Source organism: Terrapene carolina, unplaced genomic scaffold (assembly GCF_002925995.2).
Source record: "Terrapene carolina triunguis isolate 2854851 unplaced genomic scaffold, T_m_triunguis-2.0 Scaffold68, whole genome shotgun sequence".
Lineage (NCBI taxonomy): Eukaryota > Metazoa > Chordata > Testudines > Emydidae > Terrapene > Terrapene triunguis.
The window spans coordinates 11,754,658-11,775,549 of NW_020664419.1; the positions used below are offsets into that span (position 1 = coordinate 11,754,658).

Sequence of the window (20,892 nt, forward strand, 5' to 3'; positions counted from 1 at the left end):
TCATCGTCATGTTTCTATTACGCCTCTGGCGTTTAGGGCAGTGACGAAGCTCCTCCACTCCTGTCTGTTTCTGGCAAGTCTTTCAATGCTTCAAGAGTGCCAGAACATAAATGCACCGCTACCTCGATATAATGCGACCCGATATAACACGAATTCGGACATAACGCGGTAAAGCAGTGCTCTGGGGGGGCGGGGCTGCGCACTCCGGTGGATCAAAGCAAGTTCAATATAACGCGGTTTCACCTATAACGCGGTAAGAGTTTTTGGCTCCCGAGGACAGCGTTATATCGAGGTAGAGGTGTATAATATGCACTTTGATTAGTGTTCAGTGACTTACTTGGAACTGCAACAACAGAAATGCATGGAGTGGAATCATCAATACTCTGATCATCCTCTGATGATAAGCAAAGTCTCTTGTGTGGAGGTTCAGTGCTGTCTTCTGAGTCTACTTCATCAGCTTCTAGTAACAAAAACACATCCAGAGCCCTTTCTATTAACATAATGAACCTTTTGTTGACCAAACATTGCTGAAGCTAAAAACAAACATGTGAAAGCTTGCTCAGTGCTCTCATTCAAGTGTTCTCTTTCCTATCTAAACTGAACCTCACTCTTGCTAAACCATGTTAATAGTGTGGGTGATTAGCCATTGGAACAGCTTACCAGAGGATTCTTTGTCACTGGAAATTTTAAAATCAAGATTGGATGTTTTTTTAAAAAGATATACTCTAGTTCAAACAGCAATTAATCCAGGGAAGTCCTAAAGCCTGTGTTGTTCAAGAGGCCAGATTAGAAGATCACAATGGTCCCATGTAGTCTCAACATTTGAATCCTCTCAGAAGCAAAGCAAGCCCCTGAGGCTGCGAATAACCATGCTGGTGCTCAACTCCAAGAATGTGAGTAGTCCCACTGAAGTCAATCAGCTACTCATGTGCTTAAAGTTAAGCAAGTATGTAAATTCTCTGTAGGATTAAAGTGTATACTGGTAGATTTGTAAAATTATAAAATAGATGTTAATAATCCAGTGTGACCAAAAGAAGTCAAGATCTGTATTTTTAAAATGTTGTTTTTATAATGCACCAGTTAAAGGTGTAAGAGATGCTGTATTAGTTTCAGGAAATAACTAATAACAGAGTTAATGGCCCAGGAACCAGCCACTTAAAAAAATTCAAGTCAACTGAAGGGAAAACTTGATGACAACAAGCAGGACAACATACCCAAGAAAAATGTTATCTGAAAGGAAAGGTCTTACACAGAGCTTTAAAGACAACTAAAGGGAAATCCTGAGAAAGGGAGGTCCTAGAACACAAAATGTCCTGCGCTAGCCCAAAGCAGACAGAACCTCAGCATGGGCAGCAAAGACAATCCAACTGATAACATCTCGACACAGGTGGAGAGGGAGATTGAAAAGGGTTTCAAAATAAATAGAACCAATAAGAGAGAGAGAATACAAACACTGGGATAATTCTCTATACCATTCTGGGGGCAATGAAGTATAAGGTTCCCTTCGGTGTCCTGGGTCAAAGTCACAGAGTTCACGGTTTCTACTGTCACTGTGTCAGACTCTTCTTCAACTGTGCTCATACTCAAACCTGAACAGAAGAAAAAAAATTAAGTCTTCTTTGAGCAGACTCCTAATTTCAATGTACAACATATTCTTTCTCTTGCATTTAATGAGTAGTACAAAACTCCTCTAGGGACCTGGGAGTCAGGAGACCTGGGTTCTATCCTTGCTCTGACACTGACTCATTGTATGGCCTGAGCAAGTTGAGGCTTGAAAAGTATTCCTGACTTGACTTTTCATCCGTGCTTAAACACTACTCCACAACACAACTGCTTTCCTGTACATTTGTCATATACATTTTTATAAATTATAAGAACATTTTAAAGCCATCTAGGTGCCTAAAATATGCATACAGGAGCCCAACTTCACAAGTTAGGTGCATCTGCCATTTTCAGAAGGGAAGTTAGGTTCTGCATAAGCTCCCTAAGTGACTTTTTTATTAATTTAAATAGAAAGTATTTAGTTTGAAACATCGGAAGAATCACAAGTATTAGAAATAAAAGGACCTAGCAGATCATTTAGTCCATCTTCCTGCCAGTGCATGACTGTTCCCTACAGTGCATTTGCTACTGCTTCATCCCATTGAATTTAAGAAGTCTCAACTGGGCTTCCAGTACTTCCTTTAGGGAACTATTCCACAATATATCTCACTGTCAGTAAGTAGTGATACACAGGTACAGATTTTCACTTTCTTAATTTCATTCTATTACTCCTATTCATATTCCAATCTGCCATATAATAATAATAATTCCTCTTCTTCCTTAAAGTTTACACCCTTCAATCATGCATAGACTGTCACATTATTCTCCTTAGGCATTGCTTAGCCAAGCTATATGCAATTGGCTTTTTTCAAGGCCTCAATACTACAAAGATGTATTCACGTGCTTAAAGTTAGTTGTGTGTGTAAATTTTTGAAGGATTGGAGCCTTAATCTTTCCTCATAAGCAAACCCCTTTAGGCCTGTGATCATTTCTTTCTGTTCTTCTTCTCTGAAGTCCTTCCAGTTTGTCCATATCTTTCTGGTAACGTGGTGCCCAGAAATGAATGCAATATTTCAGCTGTGGTCATACCAGACCAGTACTAGGAAGGACAATTACCTCTCTTATCTACGATATAGATCTGCATATGCAGCCAAAGATGCACTGGCCTCTTTGGTTACTATAGAGTATTGAAGGATGAATTTGCTGTCCATTAACAGCCCCTGGTCTCTTGCAGCTGCTTCTCAGGTTTCTCTATCCCACTACATACCATACCATGGTTTTGGATTCTTCTTCACTAGATGTATTACCTTTCATTTTTTTCAAATCTCATGTACTCTCTCTGCCCATGTTTCTAAGGTCTTCGAAGTCTTTTTTATATTATTTCTTTGCCCTCTCTACTACTTGTGAAATTTTTCATCTGAGAATTTTATTAATGGGTTGTTTACTTTAGCTTCCAGATCTTTAGTTAGGATGTTAAATAAGACCACACCTGCCTCCGGAAGGAGGATGCCACCATTTCCCATCCAGCCCCCGCCCCTCCTTTTTGTGAGTGGCTCTTCCACACAGCAACAGTAGACAGAAAAATATATTTTTTTAAACCTAGAAAATGTTATTTTAAAACCAAAACACTGAAAAAGGGTCATGGGGCAGTATAGTACCGGCAACAACTTTTAACTCATGTTTTATAAATGGTTATTATTGACAGTAACTCCTACAGATGATCCCAACCAGGCCAGGGTCCCATTGTGCTAGGGTCTATACAATGTGACAAAGTGGGGAACAGTCCAGAGTTGGGGAACAGTCCAGACAGTACGGGGTTACTGCAGAGGGCAGTCTGTAGGTCTGTGAATGCTTCCTCTGCTGCGTCAGACCATCTCACCAGATCAGGTTCACGGGCTTTCACTAGGTCTGTCAGGGGGCTTGCCCTTGTGGCAAAGTGGGGGATAAATCATCGGTAGTACCCCACCACACCTAGGAACGCCCGGACTTGTTTCTTGCTACTTGGTCGGGGCCAATTTTGGATGGCCTCTAACTTGTTCACTTGGGGTTTTACCAGACCTTTTCCCACAACGTAGCCAAGATATTTAGCCTCTGTAAACCCTACAGCGCACTTGGCAGGGTTTGCTGTAAGGCCAGCTCGCCTGAAGGTATCGAGGACTGCCTCCACCTTCTCCAGGTGGGTTTCCCAGTCTGGGGTATGAATGACCACATCGTCCAAGTAGGCAGCAGCATAACTGTTATGCGGGCGTAATAGCTTGTCCATGAGGCGCTGGAAGGTAGCTGGGGCCCCATGTAGTCCAAAAGGGAGGACAGTATATTGAAAAAGACCCTCTGGTGTAGAGAACGCAGTCTTTTCCTTTGTGTCTTCTGCAAGGGGAATCTGCCAGTACCCTTTTGTCAAGTCTAGGGTAGTCAAGTACCGGGCATTACCCAGACGGTCCACTAGCTCATCTATGCGAGGTATGGGGTACGCGTCGAACTGGGATACTTTGTTTAGTCGCCGGAAGTCGTTGCAAAATCTTGTGGTGCCATCAGGTTTGGGCACCAGCACGATTGGGCTGGACCACTGACTGTGGGATTCTTCGATGATCCCCAACTCCAGCATTTTTTTTACTTCTGCTTTTATTTCCTCCCTTTTTGCCGCTGGCACCCGATAGGGCCTCATTGTTACTCTGGCCCCAGGGTTCGTGACGGTGTGGTGATATGTCTCGGTTGTTTGACCCGGTTTTGTCGAGAACACATCTTGGTTCCGGAAGATCATCTCAGACACCTCATTCTTCTGGTCTAGTGTTAAATCGGGAGACACTCTCACCTGTTTGGAAGGCTTGTTTTCCTGGGTTAGGTTTTTTTGGACCATTGTGCATGCCTCTTGTGCATGCCAGGGTTTCAGAAGGTTAACGTGATAAATCTGTTCTTGTTTTCTGCATCCTGGCTGCCGCACCTTGTAGGTTACTTCCCCCACGGGTTCAACCCTACCTCATAGGGCCCCTGCCATTGGGCCAGAAGCTTGCTTTCTGCCGTGGGTACCAACACCATAACCCGATCCCCTAGTTCGAACTGTCGCACTTTTGCCTGGCGATTGTAATGGGTTCGCTGGGCCTCCTGTGCCTTCTCCAAATGTTCCCGTACAATAGGGGTAACCCGGGCTATCCGGTCTCACATCTGCATTACATGCTCTATTATATTTCTCCCCTCATTGGGTTCCTCTTCCCAGATCTCTTTGGTGATATCTAGTATGCCATGGGGGTGATGCCCGTATAATAACTCGAAGGGGGAAAACCCAGTTGAGGCCTGTGGTACCTCCCGGATAGCGAACATAAGGTAGGGTAGTAGGGTGTCCCAATCCTTCCTGTCCCGACTTACCACCTTCCTTATCATAGCCTTGAGGGTTCGGTTAAACCTTTCTACCAACCCATCAGTCTGCGGATGGTAGACCGAAGTTCTCAGGGTATGGATATGGAGCAGCGTACAGAGGTCCTTCATTAGCTTCGACATAAATGGGGTTCCTTGGTCGGTTAATTCTCCTTCGGTAGTCCCATTCGGGCAAAGATCCCCACCAGCTCTTTGGCTATAGTTTTAGAGGCCGTGTTCCGCAGGGGGACGGCTTCTGGGTAGCGAGTAGCATAGTCCAAAACAACAAGTATATATTGGTGGCCCCGAGCCGTCTTCTCCAGGGGTCCCACTAGGTCCATGGCTATTCGCTCGAAGGGGACCTCTATGATGGGAAGGGGTACTAAAGGTGCCCTCAAGTGGGGACGGGGACTGTGCAGCTGACACTCCGGGCAGGAGGCACAGTACCTCCGCACTTCTTCATGTACTCCGGGCCAGAAGAACCGTCGTAGGACTCGTGCCAGGGTCTTCTCTACCCCCAAATGCCCCCCCAAAAAGATGACTATGAGCAAGACTTAATACAGCGTTCTGGTGTTTTTGAGGTACTGGGATTTGCTGTACCTTCTGCTCCTGTACTGGTGCAACCCGGTATAAGAGATCCTTCTTCATTATGAAGTAGGGTCCTGGTCCCTAGGTTTTTCCTTCCACGGGGACCCCATCTATTTCAGTCACCTCCTTCCTAATGTCATACCTTGGGTCTTCTGCCTGGTCCCGTCCAAAATTTCCTCTCCTGGGGCTAATCTGCCCAAGATCTAGGGGCCCAGTCTCTGTTGCCTCTACTGGTTCAGAAGCATTAGGGTGAGGGTCAGACTCAGGTGCTTCTCCCTCCTGCGTGGCCTCCTTTTCAGCTGCACGGGTCCGCCTACCTACAAGAGCAACCCTCTGGCTTTGGGACAGTATTTGGGTTCCCAAGGCCTTAGCTGCCCTTCTTTCCCTTTTTGTCTTTCTACCCTGTCTGGGAGTGGAGAACAAATCTGGGGATATTTCAGAGAAGATTGGGGGTTGACAGTCTGCTGTGGATGCCTCATCAATTTTAGGGTCCCCATCTTTCTCCAATCCCTCTACTGGGAGTAAGTTTCCAAACCCTGGGAAGTCCCTCCCTATGAGTACCGGGTATGGGAGTTTAGGGACTACATCTGCTGCTACCTCAGTAGTGTTCCCTTGGATCTCGATTTTTACTGGGATGGTGGGGTAGTAACTAACTGTCCCATGGACACATGTTATCCCCGTACGTTTAGCCTGCAGCAGCTGACTACGCTTCACGAGCTTCCCTGAGATAAGCGTGATAGCACTCCCTGAATCAACCAGTGCCGTGGTCCCTACCCCATTTAGTTTCACTGGTCTCGTATACATATGTGGGGTTAGTGAGACTCCCACAAGGTGGATTAAGGAGCATGGATCTGCCCAGTTCCCCAGGTTACACTGCATAGGCTCCTCAGCACTGGGACACTGTGCAGCTATGTGTCCCCACTCCCCGCAGGCATAACATCTGTATGGACCCCTAGGCGTTCCCCGGTCTCTTGGTTTGGGCAGTCTAACAACACGATCCTCTTCTCCCTCAGTGCTCTGACTCTTTGTGGCCTCTGACGGGCCTTCAGCCTCTCTCTTTTTCCACCTGGGTCCTCCTGGTGGCCCAGTCACCCAAACTTTAGGGCTTGGTGCTGCTAGTTTAACCCGGGGTGCCTCTTCCTTAACTGGTCGGGTCAGCTCCCTCGCTGTCCTTCGCCTCTCTACCAGGGCAACAACCTCGTCATAGGTGGAGGGTTCGTTCTGGCTTACCCAGGCACGAAGGTCTGGTGGTAGTCCCCTCATGTATCAGTCAATGACCAGAACTGCTAGTATCTCTTCCGGACTCCGTGACTCTGTTTGCAACCACTTTCGTGCAAGATGGATGAGGTCATACAATTGGGACCGCGGGGTTTTGTCTTCCTGGTACCTCCAACCATGATACTGCTGGGCCCGCACTGCTGTCATTACCCCAGATCTGGCCAGGATCTCTGCTTTCAGCTGGGGGTAGTCTGCCGCAGCCTCTTCAGGACTTCTGGGCCTCCCCACACAGGAATGGGGCAAGGATGCCAGACCACTGATCTCGAGGCCAGGCCTCCCGTAGGGCTGTCCTCTCAAAGGCCAGAAGATATGCCTCTACATCATCCTCCCGTTGTCATTTTCTGCAGCCAATGGCTGGCCCGTATGAGCCGCGTCCCATCATGGCCGCGATTCAGCTCTGTAAGGGACTTTACCTGGTTTACCAGTTCCCGCAGCATAGCTCGGTCTTGAGCAGCCTGGTCCATCAGCAGGCAATTAGTCTCTTGCTGCAGCTGCACTGCCTCCTGTTGGGTGGCTGCCTGGACACGAGTAGCCTCCTGCTGGGCCACCGTAGCTTGTATCAGTGCCCACACTACGTCATCCATTGTGGTGAAAAAAAATAAACCCTCTCCCCTTTTTTTTTAAATCACCCTCCTTCTTCCGCCGCGCTGTGCACCCCAAGATCCCACTCCTAACACCAGTGTGACAAAGTTCCTCCTCTATCTTGGTGGGTCCTGCGCTTATTGGCGGATTTTCTTGCCTCAGAGATTCACCATGTGGGTTGGGGAACAGTCCAGAGACCTTCCCCTCTGGAAGAACCCACAGTCCAGGTCAATTGGGAGGTTTGGGGGGGAACCTGGGCCCGCCCTCTACTCTGGGTTCCAGCCCAGGGCCCTGTGGACTGCAGCTGTCTATAGTGCCTCCTGTAACAGCTGCATGACAGCTACAACTCCCTGGGCTACTTCCCCATGGCCTCCTCCAAACACCTTCCTTATTCTCACCACAGGACCTTCCTCCTGGTGTCTGATAATGCTTGTGCTCCTCAGTCCTCCAGCAGCACACCCTCTCACTCTCAGCTCCTTGCGCCTCTTGCTCCCAGCTCCTCACACTCGCACCACAAACTGAAGTGAGCTCCTTTTTAAAACCCAGGTGCCCTGATTAGCCTGCCTTAATTGATTCTAGCAGCTTCTTCTTAATTGGCTCCAGGTGTCCTAATTAGCCTGCCTGCCTTAACTGGTTCTAGCAGGTTCCTGATTACTCTAGTGCAGCCCCTGCTCTGGTCACTCAGGGAACAGAAAACTACTCATCCAGTGACCAGTATATTTGCCCTCTACCAAACTCCTGTACCCCACTGGTCTGGGTCTGTCACAACAGACAGCCCCTACCATAAGGAATTTACAATCTACATTTTAAATTGATAATGTTCCTTGAGTGGTATTGCTTTGGCAAAAAACTCCTATTATTTTAGATAGAATCATTTTGTCTAATTAGTTACTGAAGACTGTCAGCAACTGCTGTAATTACTAGAGAGGATAAGACCATTGTTGGCATTTAGAATGAATTCATCATCTTAGAAAGCATCACAAATCATGCAAGTCAATTCTGGTGCTTGTTGGAGGGATTCCACTTTAAAGCAACCAGCCATTTAAAATATGGGTAATGATGATTGCTTCCTAGGACGAAATTTTGTTATCTCTTCATTATGGTGAGAATTCTGAATGTTGTTGATAACCTAGAGCAGGGATAGGCAACCTATGGCACGTGTGCTGATTTTCAGTGGCACACTGCTCGGGTCCTGGCTACCAGTCCGGGGGGCTCTGCATTTTAATTTAATTTAATTTAAAATGACGCTTCTTAAACATTTTAAAAACCTTATTTACTTTACAGACAACAACTGTTTAGTTCTATATTATAGACTTATAGAAAGAGATCTTCTAAAAACGTTAAAATGTATTACTGGCACGCAAAACCTTAAATTAGAGTGAATAAATGAAGACTCGGCACACCACTTCTGAAAGGTTGCCGACCCCTGACCTAGAGCAAACTAAACTGCAAGCAGTATTTGTTGAAAAAGTTATGTTGTTGATTTTAAGGGACTGGAACATGCATCCTTAGCCCACGTGGAGACTGAGAAATATTCAACATGTTTTACTAATAGGTGGACTATACCTTCTTTAGACTTGAACCTTGATTCTTTAGTTTAATGTTTGAGGAGTGGGCAAACAGAGGAAGATTCCTCACTTGTTCTTTTGATGGAAGGGAGAATAGGACCCTTTATTGCCACAGCACATTTGTACTTTCTAGACAGTTTTCAACGGGCATGGGATCACATGGGAGTGTTGTAGTTACAATCCTCACGGAAAAGTGTCTTGAAATGAAGCATCCTTATTTAGCAGCCATTAGTGTATGATTATTTCCCCCCATCACACACACACACTGACGTCTGCTGTTTTTCCTTCCAGGACTTCAATGGATCCCACTACAGTGTGGAAGACAGACGAGACCAACTTGTTTATAAAAGCAAATTTCAACCATGTATTTCACTAAAGGCTCATTTTTATTGACCTTGGAGGGGGAGGAAGTTCTAGCACTATAAATGCTGGGAAATATAGGACAGGGTTTTTATTGTAGGCATCCACAATGAAAACCGAGTAAAGAGATCTGACAGCTGAGCTTTCCTCTGCCATGCTGCCCTTCCTTTCCCATGGGCATTTAGGACTGGTTAGAGTGCAGTGGAAAGATCTCTCGCAGTTAGCATTATTGTCTCAGTAAAGCTGCTGAAAAATTGTAGAGAAGGTGTTTGAGAAGCTAGCAAGCTGAAGGTCTGGAAATGTGGGGGAGGAGAAAGAAAGAAATATCTTGGAGTGGGGTACAGCCTTCGAACGCAACAGTCCTCAAGAAATGGAACTTCACCAAGGTAAGCAGAGACCGGAGACAGCCACTTTCTCTCCACTGTTGCTTCATCTTTCATGGCTATGCAGCAGCAACCATAAGAGAAGTTAATAAAGCTTGGGGCAGCATCTCCTCCCACTGAAATATCTGCATGGGTACCTTCAGAGTCAGCTAAAGATGATGTTACAGAAACCATCAGAGTTCCCAGCTACTCCCTATCTACCACAAAACCCCCATGGAGCCCAATCCCCATGGAGTCACAAGACAAGACAGGATTATGAAATGAAGGTAGCACTCCCCAACATAAACCCCAGACCCAGCAGAATACCATGCTTGTTGCCAAACGTCTTACCCCTGAGAATGATGTATGCCAAAGTCAAGGTTAAAGAGAAGAGATGGGGAGACACTGACTTGAGGCACAGATCTTCTAGAGAAAATTATGTTGGTGATGGTGTTTTGGTTTTTTACTAACTTTCAGTTTCATCCCTATTTGAAATCATAATTTCTGATCTTAGGTAACAATGGCCTGATTTAAAGAGCATTGAAGTCAATGGAAAGACTCCCATTGACTTCAACAGGCTTTGGATCAGGGCCCAGTAGCAAAACTATTATTGAGAAGCAACTTGAAAAGGAAAATCAAAGCTGAATATCATGAAACACTTCCAGTCAGTGCACTCTTTTAGACTGTGGATTAAAGGGTGAAGGGAAAGTGAGGGAAACTCTTTCGAGATACAGTAACTCCTCACTTAAAGTCGTCCCGGTTAACGTTTCGATGTTAAGTTGCTGATCAACTAGGGAACATGCTCATTTAAAGTTGTGAAATGCTCCCTTCTAACGTCTTTGGCAGCCGCCTGTTTTGTCCACTGCTTGCAGGAAGAGCAGCCCATTGCAGCTAGCTGGTGGGTGGTTGGAATCAGGGGGGACCACCAGCCCTCCCGATCAGCTCCCCGTTCCCCTAAGTTCCCTGTGCAGCAGCTGCCTGCAGTTCAGCTGTGTCCCTCCCCCCACTGCCATGTGCTGCTTCTGCCCTCTGCCTTGGAGCTGCTCCCAGAGACTCCTGCTTGCTGTGGGGGGGGGGGGGAGAGGGGAAGAGGAGGGCTAATGTCAGGGTGTCTCCCCCTCCCTCCTGCACCCCGCTTACCCCATCTTCCATAGAACGGGGGGGAGGGAAGAAACACACTACAGAGGGAGCTTCTAGGCAGTAGCTGCTGTCTCAGGAGGTCTCAGCAAGCTGATTTAATTAACAGGGCAGTGTACTTAAGCCTGGGGTCAGCTACTTAAAGGGGAAATGCGCATTTTTCTCTCACACACAGGGTATGTGTCTCTGTCTGCCCTTCCTCCTTTCCTGCTGCCTCTGAGTGTGAGAGTTAACCCTTGAGGGTTCAGTCAATTGCTAGTTCATTTAGCAGTGATGCAATTCCCTGGAAAATACCCCATCCTCTAACTCCTCCACCTCAACCAAACTTCACAATCATCATCACTGTGTACCAGTATTAAATTGTTTGTTTAAAACTTATAGTGTGTGTGTGTGTGTGTGTGGTTAGTCTTTTGTCTGGTGAAAATTTTTTCCCTGGAACCTAATCCCCCCATTTACATTAATTCTTATGGGGAAATTGGATTCGCTTAACATCATTTCGCTAAAAGTCGCATTTTTCAGGAACATAACTACAACGTTAAGTGAGGAGTTCCTGTATGTACATTTAGACAGAGACAATAGAGTGCAAGTGTGTACATACCACAGGCATGCGGTAGCTAATCTAACAGAAATTCAAGATTAAACAATTCTGAAAAATTGTTTATTAAATAAACAGCTTTCAGAACTTTAATGACTACTTTTTTAAACCTTAGGCTAAGTTCCTCTGTTTGATATTCTCAGATACTATAGGAATGGGTACATTATAATTGAATGACCCCGACAGACAATTCACTGACAGACTACCATTCTTATACAGAACACAGCAGAGTGCAGAGAGCTGCGGCAGGAGACAATTCATTCTAATGAAGACTTGATTGCAGGGAAAACATTCTTCCTGGAGGTCTTCAATTTATCACAAGATGACTGTTGAATCTTACCATTGGCACTACACCACAGTTAAGGTTCCTTCAGCACATACACAACATAAATCTCTTCCAACACAAAAACTACTTCCATCCACAATCCATTTACTCAAAAAAGTCAAATGCACAAACAATCATGGCCCTATCATTATTTCTGATAATCTACAATTTTGACATTACCAACATACAATTTCCCCATTTCCAAAACAACTTTTTTAGTCTCTCATACGGTTTGCTACACTGCTCATCCTTTTATGCATTCTCCATAAACATACTTAAGAAATCTGAGTACATACTGTGTTTGATGGTGTGTGCTATGTGGAAGGGTGTAGGTTTGTACTATAAGATTATCCCCCGAACATTATATTAAGGGGAATAGTGTGAATATTTATTATGAGTGGTTGTGAAGACAGATAGTATGTGAATGGTTTGGATCCTAATGTTCCCTAAATGAGTGATTTCCTACATTTTATGGATTGCTTTGTTAGGAAGTGCACCTGAACAATCTTTGCTGTAAATTAAAAATCATATGGGATTTCAACAGAATTCTGTATGAAACCGAACACATTGTGTGGGTTAAACAATGCTTATGGGCAGACTGTTTTAATGTTTTTTTCTTAATATGGATAGTAAAGATTCAGGGATTATTGTTCATAGTAGCTAGGACCTCACACTTGTTAAGGCAACTCCCATCCGTTCATGTATTTATACCTGCTCCTGTATTTTTCAATCCATGCATCTGATTCGTTCTAGCCCACGAAAGCTTATGCCCAAATAAATTTGTTAGTCTCTAACGTGGCACAAGGACTCCTCGTGTTTTTTGCTGAAACTACACAGTGCAGTAATGTTAACCTATTTCAGAAAATGATGAGGTGTACAGTGGGTTCCCCTAATCTCGGACAATGCTGATTTTACATTAAGTCATCAAAATTGTGAACTGTGATTTTCAGTAACAAAAGTTCTATAGTGCTCTCAGTCATGAGATTGCACTATGTAACTGTACTAGGACTACAGCAAGTTCTGTGGAAACTATTTTTATGCACTCATTATTGGATCTAATGCTTAGTCTGAACTAATTTAAGAAGAAATATTAAGCAGGAAATGAACAAAGCAGTGGCAATTGCTCTCTACCTACTAACTTGATTTCAGATCTAGTCCTCCCTGTCAAGTGCCACAAATGGGTCCTTTTTCAATGGATCCATACTGCTAATTTCACTGGGTAAAAATGTATTCCTTTTTAAAGTTTGATTTCTTGCTATTAGATACAGTGAAATTAAACTGGAGCAACGACACTGGAATCGATAGGACATCAGTGTAGTTATTCAAGACTATCACCATTGTAACCAAGATAAGTAGGGCTGTCAAGCGATTTAAAAAATTAATCACGTGATTAATAGAATATCATTTATTTAAATATTTTTGGATGTTTTGTACATTTTCAAATATATTGATTTCAATTACAACACAGAATACCAAGTGTACAGTGCTCACTTTTATATTTCTTTTTTACTACAAATATTTGCACTCTAAAAAAAATTGTATTTTTCAATTAATCTAATACAAGTACTGTAGTGTAATCTCGTTTTCATGAAAGTTGAACTTACAAATGTTGAATCATCTACAAAAAAAGTTACTTGAATCCAAAATAAAACAATGTAAAACTTTAGAGCCTACAAGTCCACTCAGTCCTACTTCTTGTTCAGCCAATTGCCCAAACAAGTTTGTTTAGATTTGTAGGAGATAATGCTGTGCGCTTCTTGTTTACAATGTCACAGGCGTTCGCATGGCATTGTTGTAGCCGGTGTCACAAGATATTTATGTGCTAGAAGCGATAAAGATTCATATGTCCCTTCATGCTTCAACCACCATTCCAGAGGACATGCGTCCATGCTGATGATGGGTTCTGCTTGATAATGATCTGATGCATGTTCATTTTCATCATCTGAGTCAGATGCCACCAGCAGAAGGTTGATTTTCTTTATTGGTGGTTGGGTTCTGTAGTTTCCGCATCAAAGCATTGCTTTTTTAAGACTTCTGAAAGCATGCTCAACACCTCGTCCCTCTCAGATTTTAGAAGCCACTTCAGCTTCTTAAACCTTGGGTCGATTGCTGTAGCTATCTTTAGAAATCTCACATTGGTGCCCTCTTTGCGTTTTGTCAAATCTGCAGTGAAAGTATTCTTAAAACAAACATGTGCTGGGTCGTCATCTGAGACTGCTATAACGTGAAATATATGGCAGAATGCGGGTAAATAGACTAGGAGACATACAATTCTCCCCCAAGGAATTCAGTCACAAATTTAATTAATGCCTTTTTTTTTTTTTTAAACAAGCGTCATCAGCATGGAAGCACTTCCTCTGGAATGGTGGCCGAGGCATGAAGAGGTATATGAACGTTTAGCATATCTGGCACGTAAATACCTTGCAATGCTAGCTACAACAGTGGCATGTGAAAACCTGTTCTCACTTTCACGTGACATTGTAAATAAGAAGTGGGCAGCATTATCTCCCGTAAATGTAAACAAACTTGTTTCTCTTGTTAGTGATTGGCTAAACAAGAAGTAGGACTGAGTGAAACTATAGGCTCTAAAGTTTTACATTGTTTTGTTTTTGAGTGGAGTCATGTAACAAAAAAATGTTTATTTGTAAGTTGCACTTTCACGATAGAGATAGCACTACAGTACTTGTATGAGGTGAATTGAAAAATGGTATTTCTTTTAAAAAGAATGAGGAGTACTTGTGGCACCTTAGAGACTAAAAATTTATTTGAGCATAAGCTTTCGTGGGCTAAAACCCACTTCATCGGATGCATGCAGTGGAAAATACAGTAGGACGATATATAATATACACAGAGGACATGAAAAAATGGGTGTTGCCATACTAACTATAACAAGAGTAATCAGTTCAGGTAGGCTATCATCAGGAGGAGGGAAAAAAAACTTTTGTAGTGATAAACAGGATGGCCCATTTCAAACAGTTGACAAGAAGGTGTGAGTAACAGTAGGGGGAAAATTAGCATGGGGAAATAGGTTTTACTTTGTGTAATGACCCCATCCACTCCCAGTCTTTATTCAAGCCTAATTTAATGGTGGCCAGTTTGCAAATTAATTCCAATTCTGCAGTTTCTCGTTGGAGTCTGTTTTTGAAGTTTTTTTTGTTGGAGTATTGCAACTTTGAAGTCTGTAATCGAGTGACCAGGGAGGTTGAAGTGTTCTCAGACTGTTTTTTGAATGTTATAATTCTTGATGTCTGATTTGTGTCCATTTATTCTTTTGCGTAGAGGCTCTCCAGTTTGGCCAATGTACATGGCAGAGGGGCATTGCTGGCACATGATCATTTTAACAGTGCAAATATTTGTAATAAAAATAATATGAAGTGAGCACTGTACACTTTGTATTCTGTTTCCAAGTGGTAGCCGTGTTAGTCTGTATCAGCAAAAACAACAAGGAGTCCTTGTGGCATCTTAGAGACTAACAAATTTATTTGGACATAAACTTCTGTAGGCTAAAAGGACTCCTTGTTTTTATATTCTATGGTGTAATTGAAATCGATATATTTGAACATGCAGAAAAACACCCAAAAATATTTAATACATTTCAATTGGTATTCTATTGTTTAGCAGTTCGATTAAAACTGCGATTAATCGTGATTAATTTTTTTTAATTGCGTGAGTTAACTGTGATTAATCGACAGCCCTAATTATAACACAAACTACAACACCTTGTACTTTAAAGCTATATCAACTCTTTTGAGGTGTTCTGAATGTGTTTTCATTAAAAAGTCAGTAAGTTAGTAAATACATATACAGTCATAATCAGCAGGTTTCACTGGTCACCTGGCACACATTTGGAAGTTATTTCATAAACAAGTTGATTTCTCGCTCACAATGGCTGCTTCTGGTTGTCCAAATAGCATATGTTGCAGTAACAGCAAAATTAGACCCAGCAGTTAAGTATTTCACATTCAAAAAAAATCTTAAATAGCTGCTAAAGGGGGGGGAAAAATCAGCCCAAACACACAGATTCCATGTAAGAGGTTTTCTATGGAAATTCAGTCTGTGTCATGATTTATTTTAAATTATTTTAAATTAAGTCGACTGAGTTCAAAAGCAACATTTATAACGAACATTTATACAGATGGGTTATCATAAGAGATAGAAGGTACAGTAGACACACGTTGGGACAAACTGTTCTCATTTACACCAGCATGCAATTGACAACTTCATGAAGTCAAAGAAGGAATGAGAAGAGATAAATTATCAATATGAGGAGAGATTAACAAAACTGGGACTTTTCAGCTTGGAAAAGAGACACATGATAGAGGTCTATACAATCATGACAGGTGTGGAGAAAGTAAATAAGGAAGTATTTACTCCTTTTCCTAACACAAAAACTAGGGCCTGGTCTACACTAGGACTTTAATTCGGATTTAGCTGCCTTAATCCGAATTAACCCTTCACCCGTCCACACTACAGAGCCAGTTAATTCGAATTAAAGGGCCCTTTAAATCGATTTCTGTACTCCACCTGGACGAACGGAGTAGAGCCTAAATCGATTTTGTTAATTCGAATTAGGGTTAGTGTGGACGCACACCACCGAATTACTGTGTTTAAGTTAATGGGGTAGTGTGGCCGCACACCACCGAATTAATGTGGTTTAAAACCGAATTAAGGTGCTTAGTGTGGCCGCGCACAATCGAATTTATACAACCTGTTTCCCAAATTCGAATTATCTAAATTCGGATTAATCCTGTAGTGTAGACATACCCTAGGTGTCACCAAATGAAATTAATAGGCAGCAGGTTTAAAACAAACAAAAGGAAGTATTTCTTCAGACAACACACAGTGAACCCATGGATCTCTTTACCTGAGGATATAGTGAAGGCCAAGACTATAGAAGGGTTCGAAAAAGCTATTAGTCAGGATGGCAGGGATGGTGCCAAAAGTTGGGAACGGGCGACAGGGATGGATCACTTGATGATTACCTGTTCTATTCACTCCCTCTGAAGCACCTGGCATTGGCCACCGTCGGAAGACAAGATACTGGGCTAGATGGACTATTGGTCTGACCCAATATGGCCGCTCTTATGAGGTATTCAAGATGTACTGGAGTGCCCGTACAGTTTTATCCAACCAATGAAATATGAAGTGGAGAGCATACCTTCATCCGTCATATGGAACAATGGAAAATTGGACCACAGGCCATTTCTGAGGTTCTCAAAAACTACTGGGATAGGTGTGGATAAAAAGCTTGATAGATTGGTATACACTAATAAACACTAAAGAAAAAGCATTTAAATTCCATCTCTTTATTAATGTTCAAAATTGTCTCTTCACCTTTAGATACACTGGCAAATATTAATGTATTATGAAATATGAAAAATTGTTCAGTATTATACCTACTGTAATTATAATGGAAAGCCACAGCTCTGATGCTTTGAGAGGCATAGCTGAACATACGAATTAACTTCTATAAATAAGAAGAGTGCTGTGACCTATGTTGAAATATTGACACAAATGGTTAATATTTCAGCCCTGATCCTACAACTGTCTCTGCAGGGAGCCAGTTTCAGGTTCCAGCCCTTATAACTGTTGCAAGATCCACACCTCTGTGGGGTATTACTGATGCAGCTGATAGTCCTATTATTTACAGTACCAACTATAAATAATTTGATTTTATTTGACTACACAAATGTTTACAAAGAAGAAAGGGTTTTTATATTTATAAAGTTCAGATGGCATATGCCATCCAAACTCCAGTGTTTTTTTGTTACAGTTGTCTTCATCTATATGGCAAAGTCATTGTCAATCTGTATCTTTTTACTTTGTTATGAAGACACTTCGCCACATCTTTCATGTTTGTAAGATGATTATTACCTGAATATTGTCAATATATCAAACTACACATTACATTGTCAGTAAGTTTGTCAATAAATAACCTTTATCAGGTTATATGAATGTCCTTATCTACTTCTAACTGGGAACTAAAATTTCAGTAACTCTCTGTCAGTGTACAGTATACTTTGCTGTAGTTTCTTTGAATTGCTTAATGAGATGCTGTGTGGGGAATATACTTGCACTTACCATGAATTTATTTATTATGCATCATCATAGCCAGAACGCATTACACAACTAAAACAAAGCACAATTACTTCCATGAAACAGGGATGCATATGTTCTCCTAACAGGATGCATTATGTTGTATGGCTAATGCATAACTATCAAGTTAGTTGAAAAAATAAGTTCTGGCAATTTTCCACATTTAAGTGAAAATCCTCACTTTGTAAATTTCCTCTTTCAGAAACCTACTCTAACACCCACTGCCAAAAAAAGCCCAATCCCAAATCATGTCACCTACCAGAATAAAAGCCCATGCCTTTTAAATACACCCGACGCAGGAAAGGAGAAATGTTACACATCACTCATGCTTTGCAGCTGGGCTTTTAACATTTAAACACATGGGTTAAAAAAAAACTAAGAAAAAGGCAAAACCAATTTTTTTTTAAAGCGCAACCAATAATTCACAAGCGCCTCTCCCCCGCACAATGAGTCTCCTCTGGGCCGCCTTCACTGCCATACGTTTTAAAAGCACTTGGCATTGTTCATGTTATATTTCACCTGCTTTGCAATGTTCACTGTTTTGTGGTTGCAATAATAACGCCCCCGCCCCCGTGGCAATCACGCCCACATGTGCACCAGCTCCTCCCTCCTGGCGAGGCGTTACAGCCCCATGGGGGAGGGGCTGCTCCCCCACACTCCCTGCTCGGGGCGGGGGGGCGCTGGGGAGAAGCCGCCTCTGCCCCCGGGCCAGGCTCCCGCTGCTCCCCGCCCGGCAGCGCCGCCATTTGGTCCCATTCTAGCTCCGGCGCCATTTTCCTGTCTCCGCGGCTTCTTCTCGCCCGGCTGCGGCGGCAGCGGCTGAGGCCGCGGCGAGCCCCGCTCCCTATCCCCGCCAGGGAGAGGAAGGGGAGTGGGGAGGGGGCTGAGCCGCTCCCGCCCCGCCACCGGGCTCTCCCGCCGCGCCCCGCAGCCGGCTGCTCCCGGCCCCGGCAGCCCGCGGGTCCCCTCGCACTTACTTCCTGTTTTGGGTCCGGGCACTTGAGAAACCAGGATGGAGCCTCTGAAGTACCAGGATGGAGGCGCCGAGAGCGGCAGCGAGCGGGGGAGGCAGCAGCGGGGCCGGAGCGCAGGCAGCCAGCGAGCCGCCGGAAGAGCCTCCGCCGCCCCGCCCACCGGCTTCCGCCAAGGCGCGGCGCCACAAAGCTCACGGAGCTGGGCGGCCTGGGGGAGAGCGCGAGAAAGGTCACACCATCCCCATCTGTGTGCCCTGCTGAGGGGAGATTCTATCTCAGTGGCTCTCAAACTTTTGTACTGGTGACCCCTTTCACACAGCAAGCCTCTGAGTGTGACTACCCCTCTTATAAATTAAAAACGTTTAACACCATGATAAATGCTGGAGGCAAAGCAGGGTTTGGGGTGGAGGTTGACAGCTCGCGACTCCCCATGTAATAACCTCGCGACCCCCTGAGGGACCCCAATCCCCAGTTTGAGAACCCCTGTTCTATCTCATCCCACTCCTCTGTGTGTGCCCTGCTGAGAGGAGATACTCCCTCACCCCCCAACCCCTGCTAAAGGGCGACTCTATTCCACTCCTCTGTGGGCTCTGCTGAGAGGAGATACCTCCCCCATCCCACCCCTGGGTGCATAGGTGCAGGAACTAGGGGTGATGCTGTGGTTTCCAGCATATACAGAGTTTACAGTTTAGTTCAATAGGTCTCAGCACCCCCACTGTACAAATTGTTCCCTTACCACTGACCAATGTGCAGAGGTGCTGGAACAGTTTTTCTAGTGGGGGTGCTGAGAGCCATTGAACCAAACTGTAAACCCTGTATACAATGGAAACCACTTCAAGCCTGGGGGTGCTGCAGCACCCCCTATACCACGAGTTCCATCACCTATGAAGTTGCCTGTTGGCAAGATGGTGCTTTTAAGTAACTTGATTCTTGGCAAAAGTCACTGCATTTCTCCTTGTTTAACTGAGATCAGAATATGGCCCTTAAAATTTGCCCTTGATCAATAAAGGAAGAGGAACATTTCAGACAAACTCTCATCTCTTTCCAGAGGAAACTTTTTTCCTGGTGCTATGTAAGAATTATGGAAATACTGGACTTCAGCTCTCCAGGAAGTCATCATAGAGCCTGATTCTCCCCTCACATGGACTTGCATAAATCAGGACTAACTCCATGGAAATTCATGGGACTATGCTAGTGAAAAAAGTGATGTATATCCATTTTCTGTCAGTGCTGTCCCATTTCATAGACTCATGCATTTCCCTCTTCACACTTGTACTGTGCTGGTGCATCAGGTTCCTTATCTAATACAGTGGAACCTCGCTGTTTGGCTTTAATGACTGGAGGACCTACGGTGAATGAGTGAATTTTGCAAATTAGTAATGAAACAGATACAACACAAAACCAGCCAAGGGACTGGATCCCAAACTGTGTTTTGTTCATTTACATTGTATCTATGTAGCTTAATTATTTAGGAGAATCCTGTATGGTACTTCATAATGGGCTCATCCCTGCAACTCCTACTTACTATGTAGTTCCTTTGAGGACAGTGGGACGACTTGTATGAATAAGGACTATTTGCACCCATGAAAATGGGCTGCAGGATCTGCCCCATTGTACTAAGTGTCCTGTAATATATTCAGTAAAAGGAAAATGAGACTCCATTATGGCGCTTTGCAGAGAACGGGGGAGAGATCACATTTGTTTTGCGTGAATTATAAAATGTGCAAATTAGCTAGATTCTGCTCTTCTCACTGTGTCTCAGAGGGGCTTTAAAACTAAGCATTTTTACTTGTCAAAGAGAATTCTCTTTGTCTCCATTTAGTGAATTGTAAGATGGGGATAATATCACATCATGTCTTGTAAGGGTGTTAAAAGGCTTCATTAATGTTTGTTAAGCTTCACATAGCTTGGCAAGAAGAGGATCAGGGGAAGGGTTATGCACTGGATATATTGTTATCTGGATCCAGCAGTCAAGAACTAGAGGTGTCTGCTAATCCAGAAGGGAAGATCTAGTTTGTAATTGTTAGGCTTCCCAAATTTCCTCAGTCATTTTCTGCTTCAGTAACATTATTTCTCTGTAAATATTTCGTGGTTATGGTAGCAGAGGTAGCAATAGTAGGGTGACCAGATGTCC

At 43.7% G+C, this 20,892-nt stretch overlaps 1 protein-coding gene across 1 annotated transcript in view; it reads right to left on the reverse strand.

Moving 5' to 3' along the window:
- The window catches only part of DMTF1 (cyclin D binding myb like transcription factor 1), a 60,816-nt gene extending 41,947 nt beyond the window's left edge, over window positions 1-18,869 (reverse strand). Inside the window, exons 1-3 of the mRNA XM_024212912.2 lie at window positions 18,762-18,869; window positions 1,473-1,589; window positions 338-460 (exon numbers count right to left, since the gene is read on the reverse strand). Of these exons, the coding sequence (XP_024068680.1) occupies window positions 338-460; window positions 1,473-1,581 (232 nt within the window). The 5' untranslated portion in view covers window positions 1,582-1,589; window positions 18,762-18,869. The remainder of the gene's footprint in view (window positions 1-337; window positions 461-1,472; window positions 1,590-18,761) is intronic.
- Between the last annotated feature and the right edge of the window lie 2,023 nt (window positions 18,870-20,892).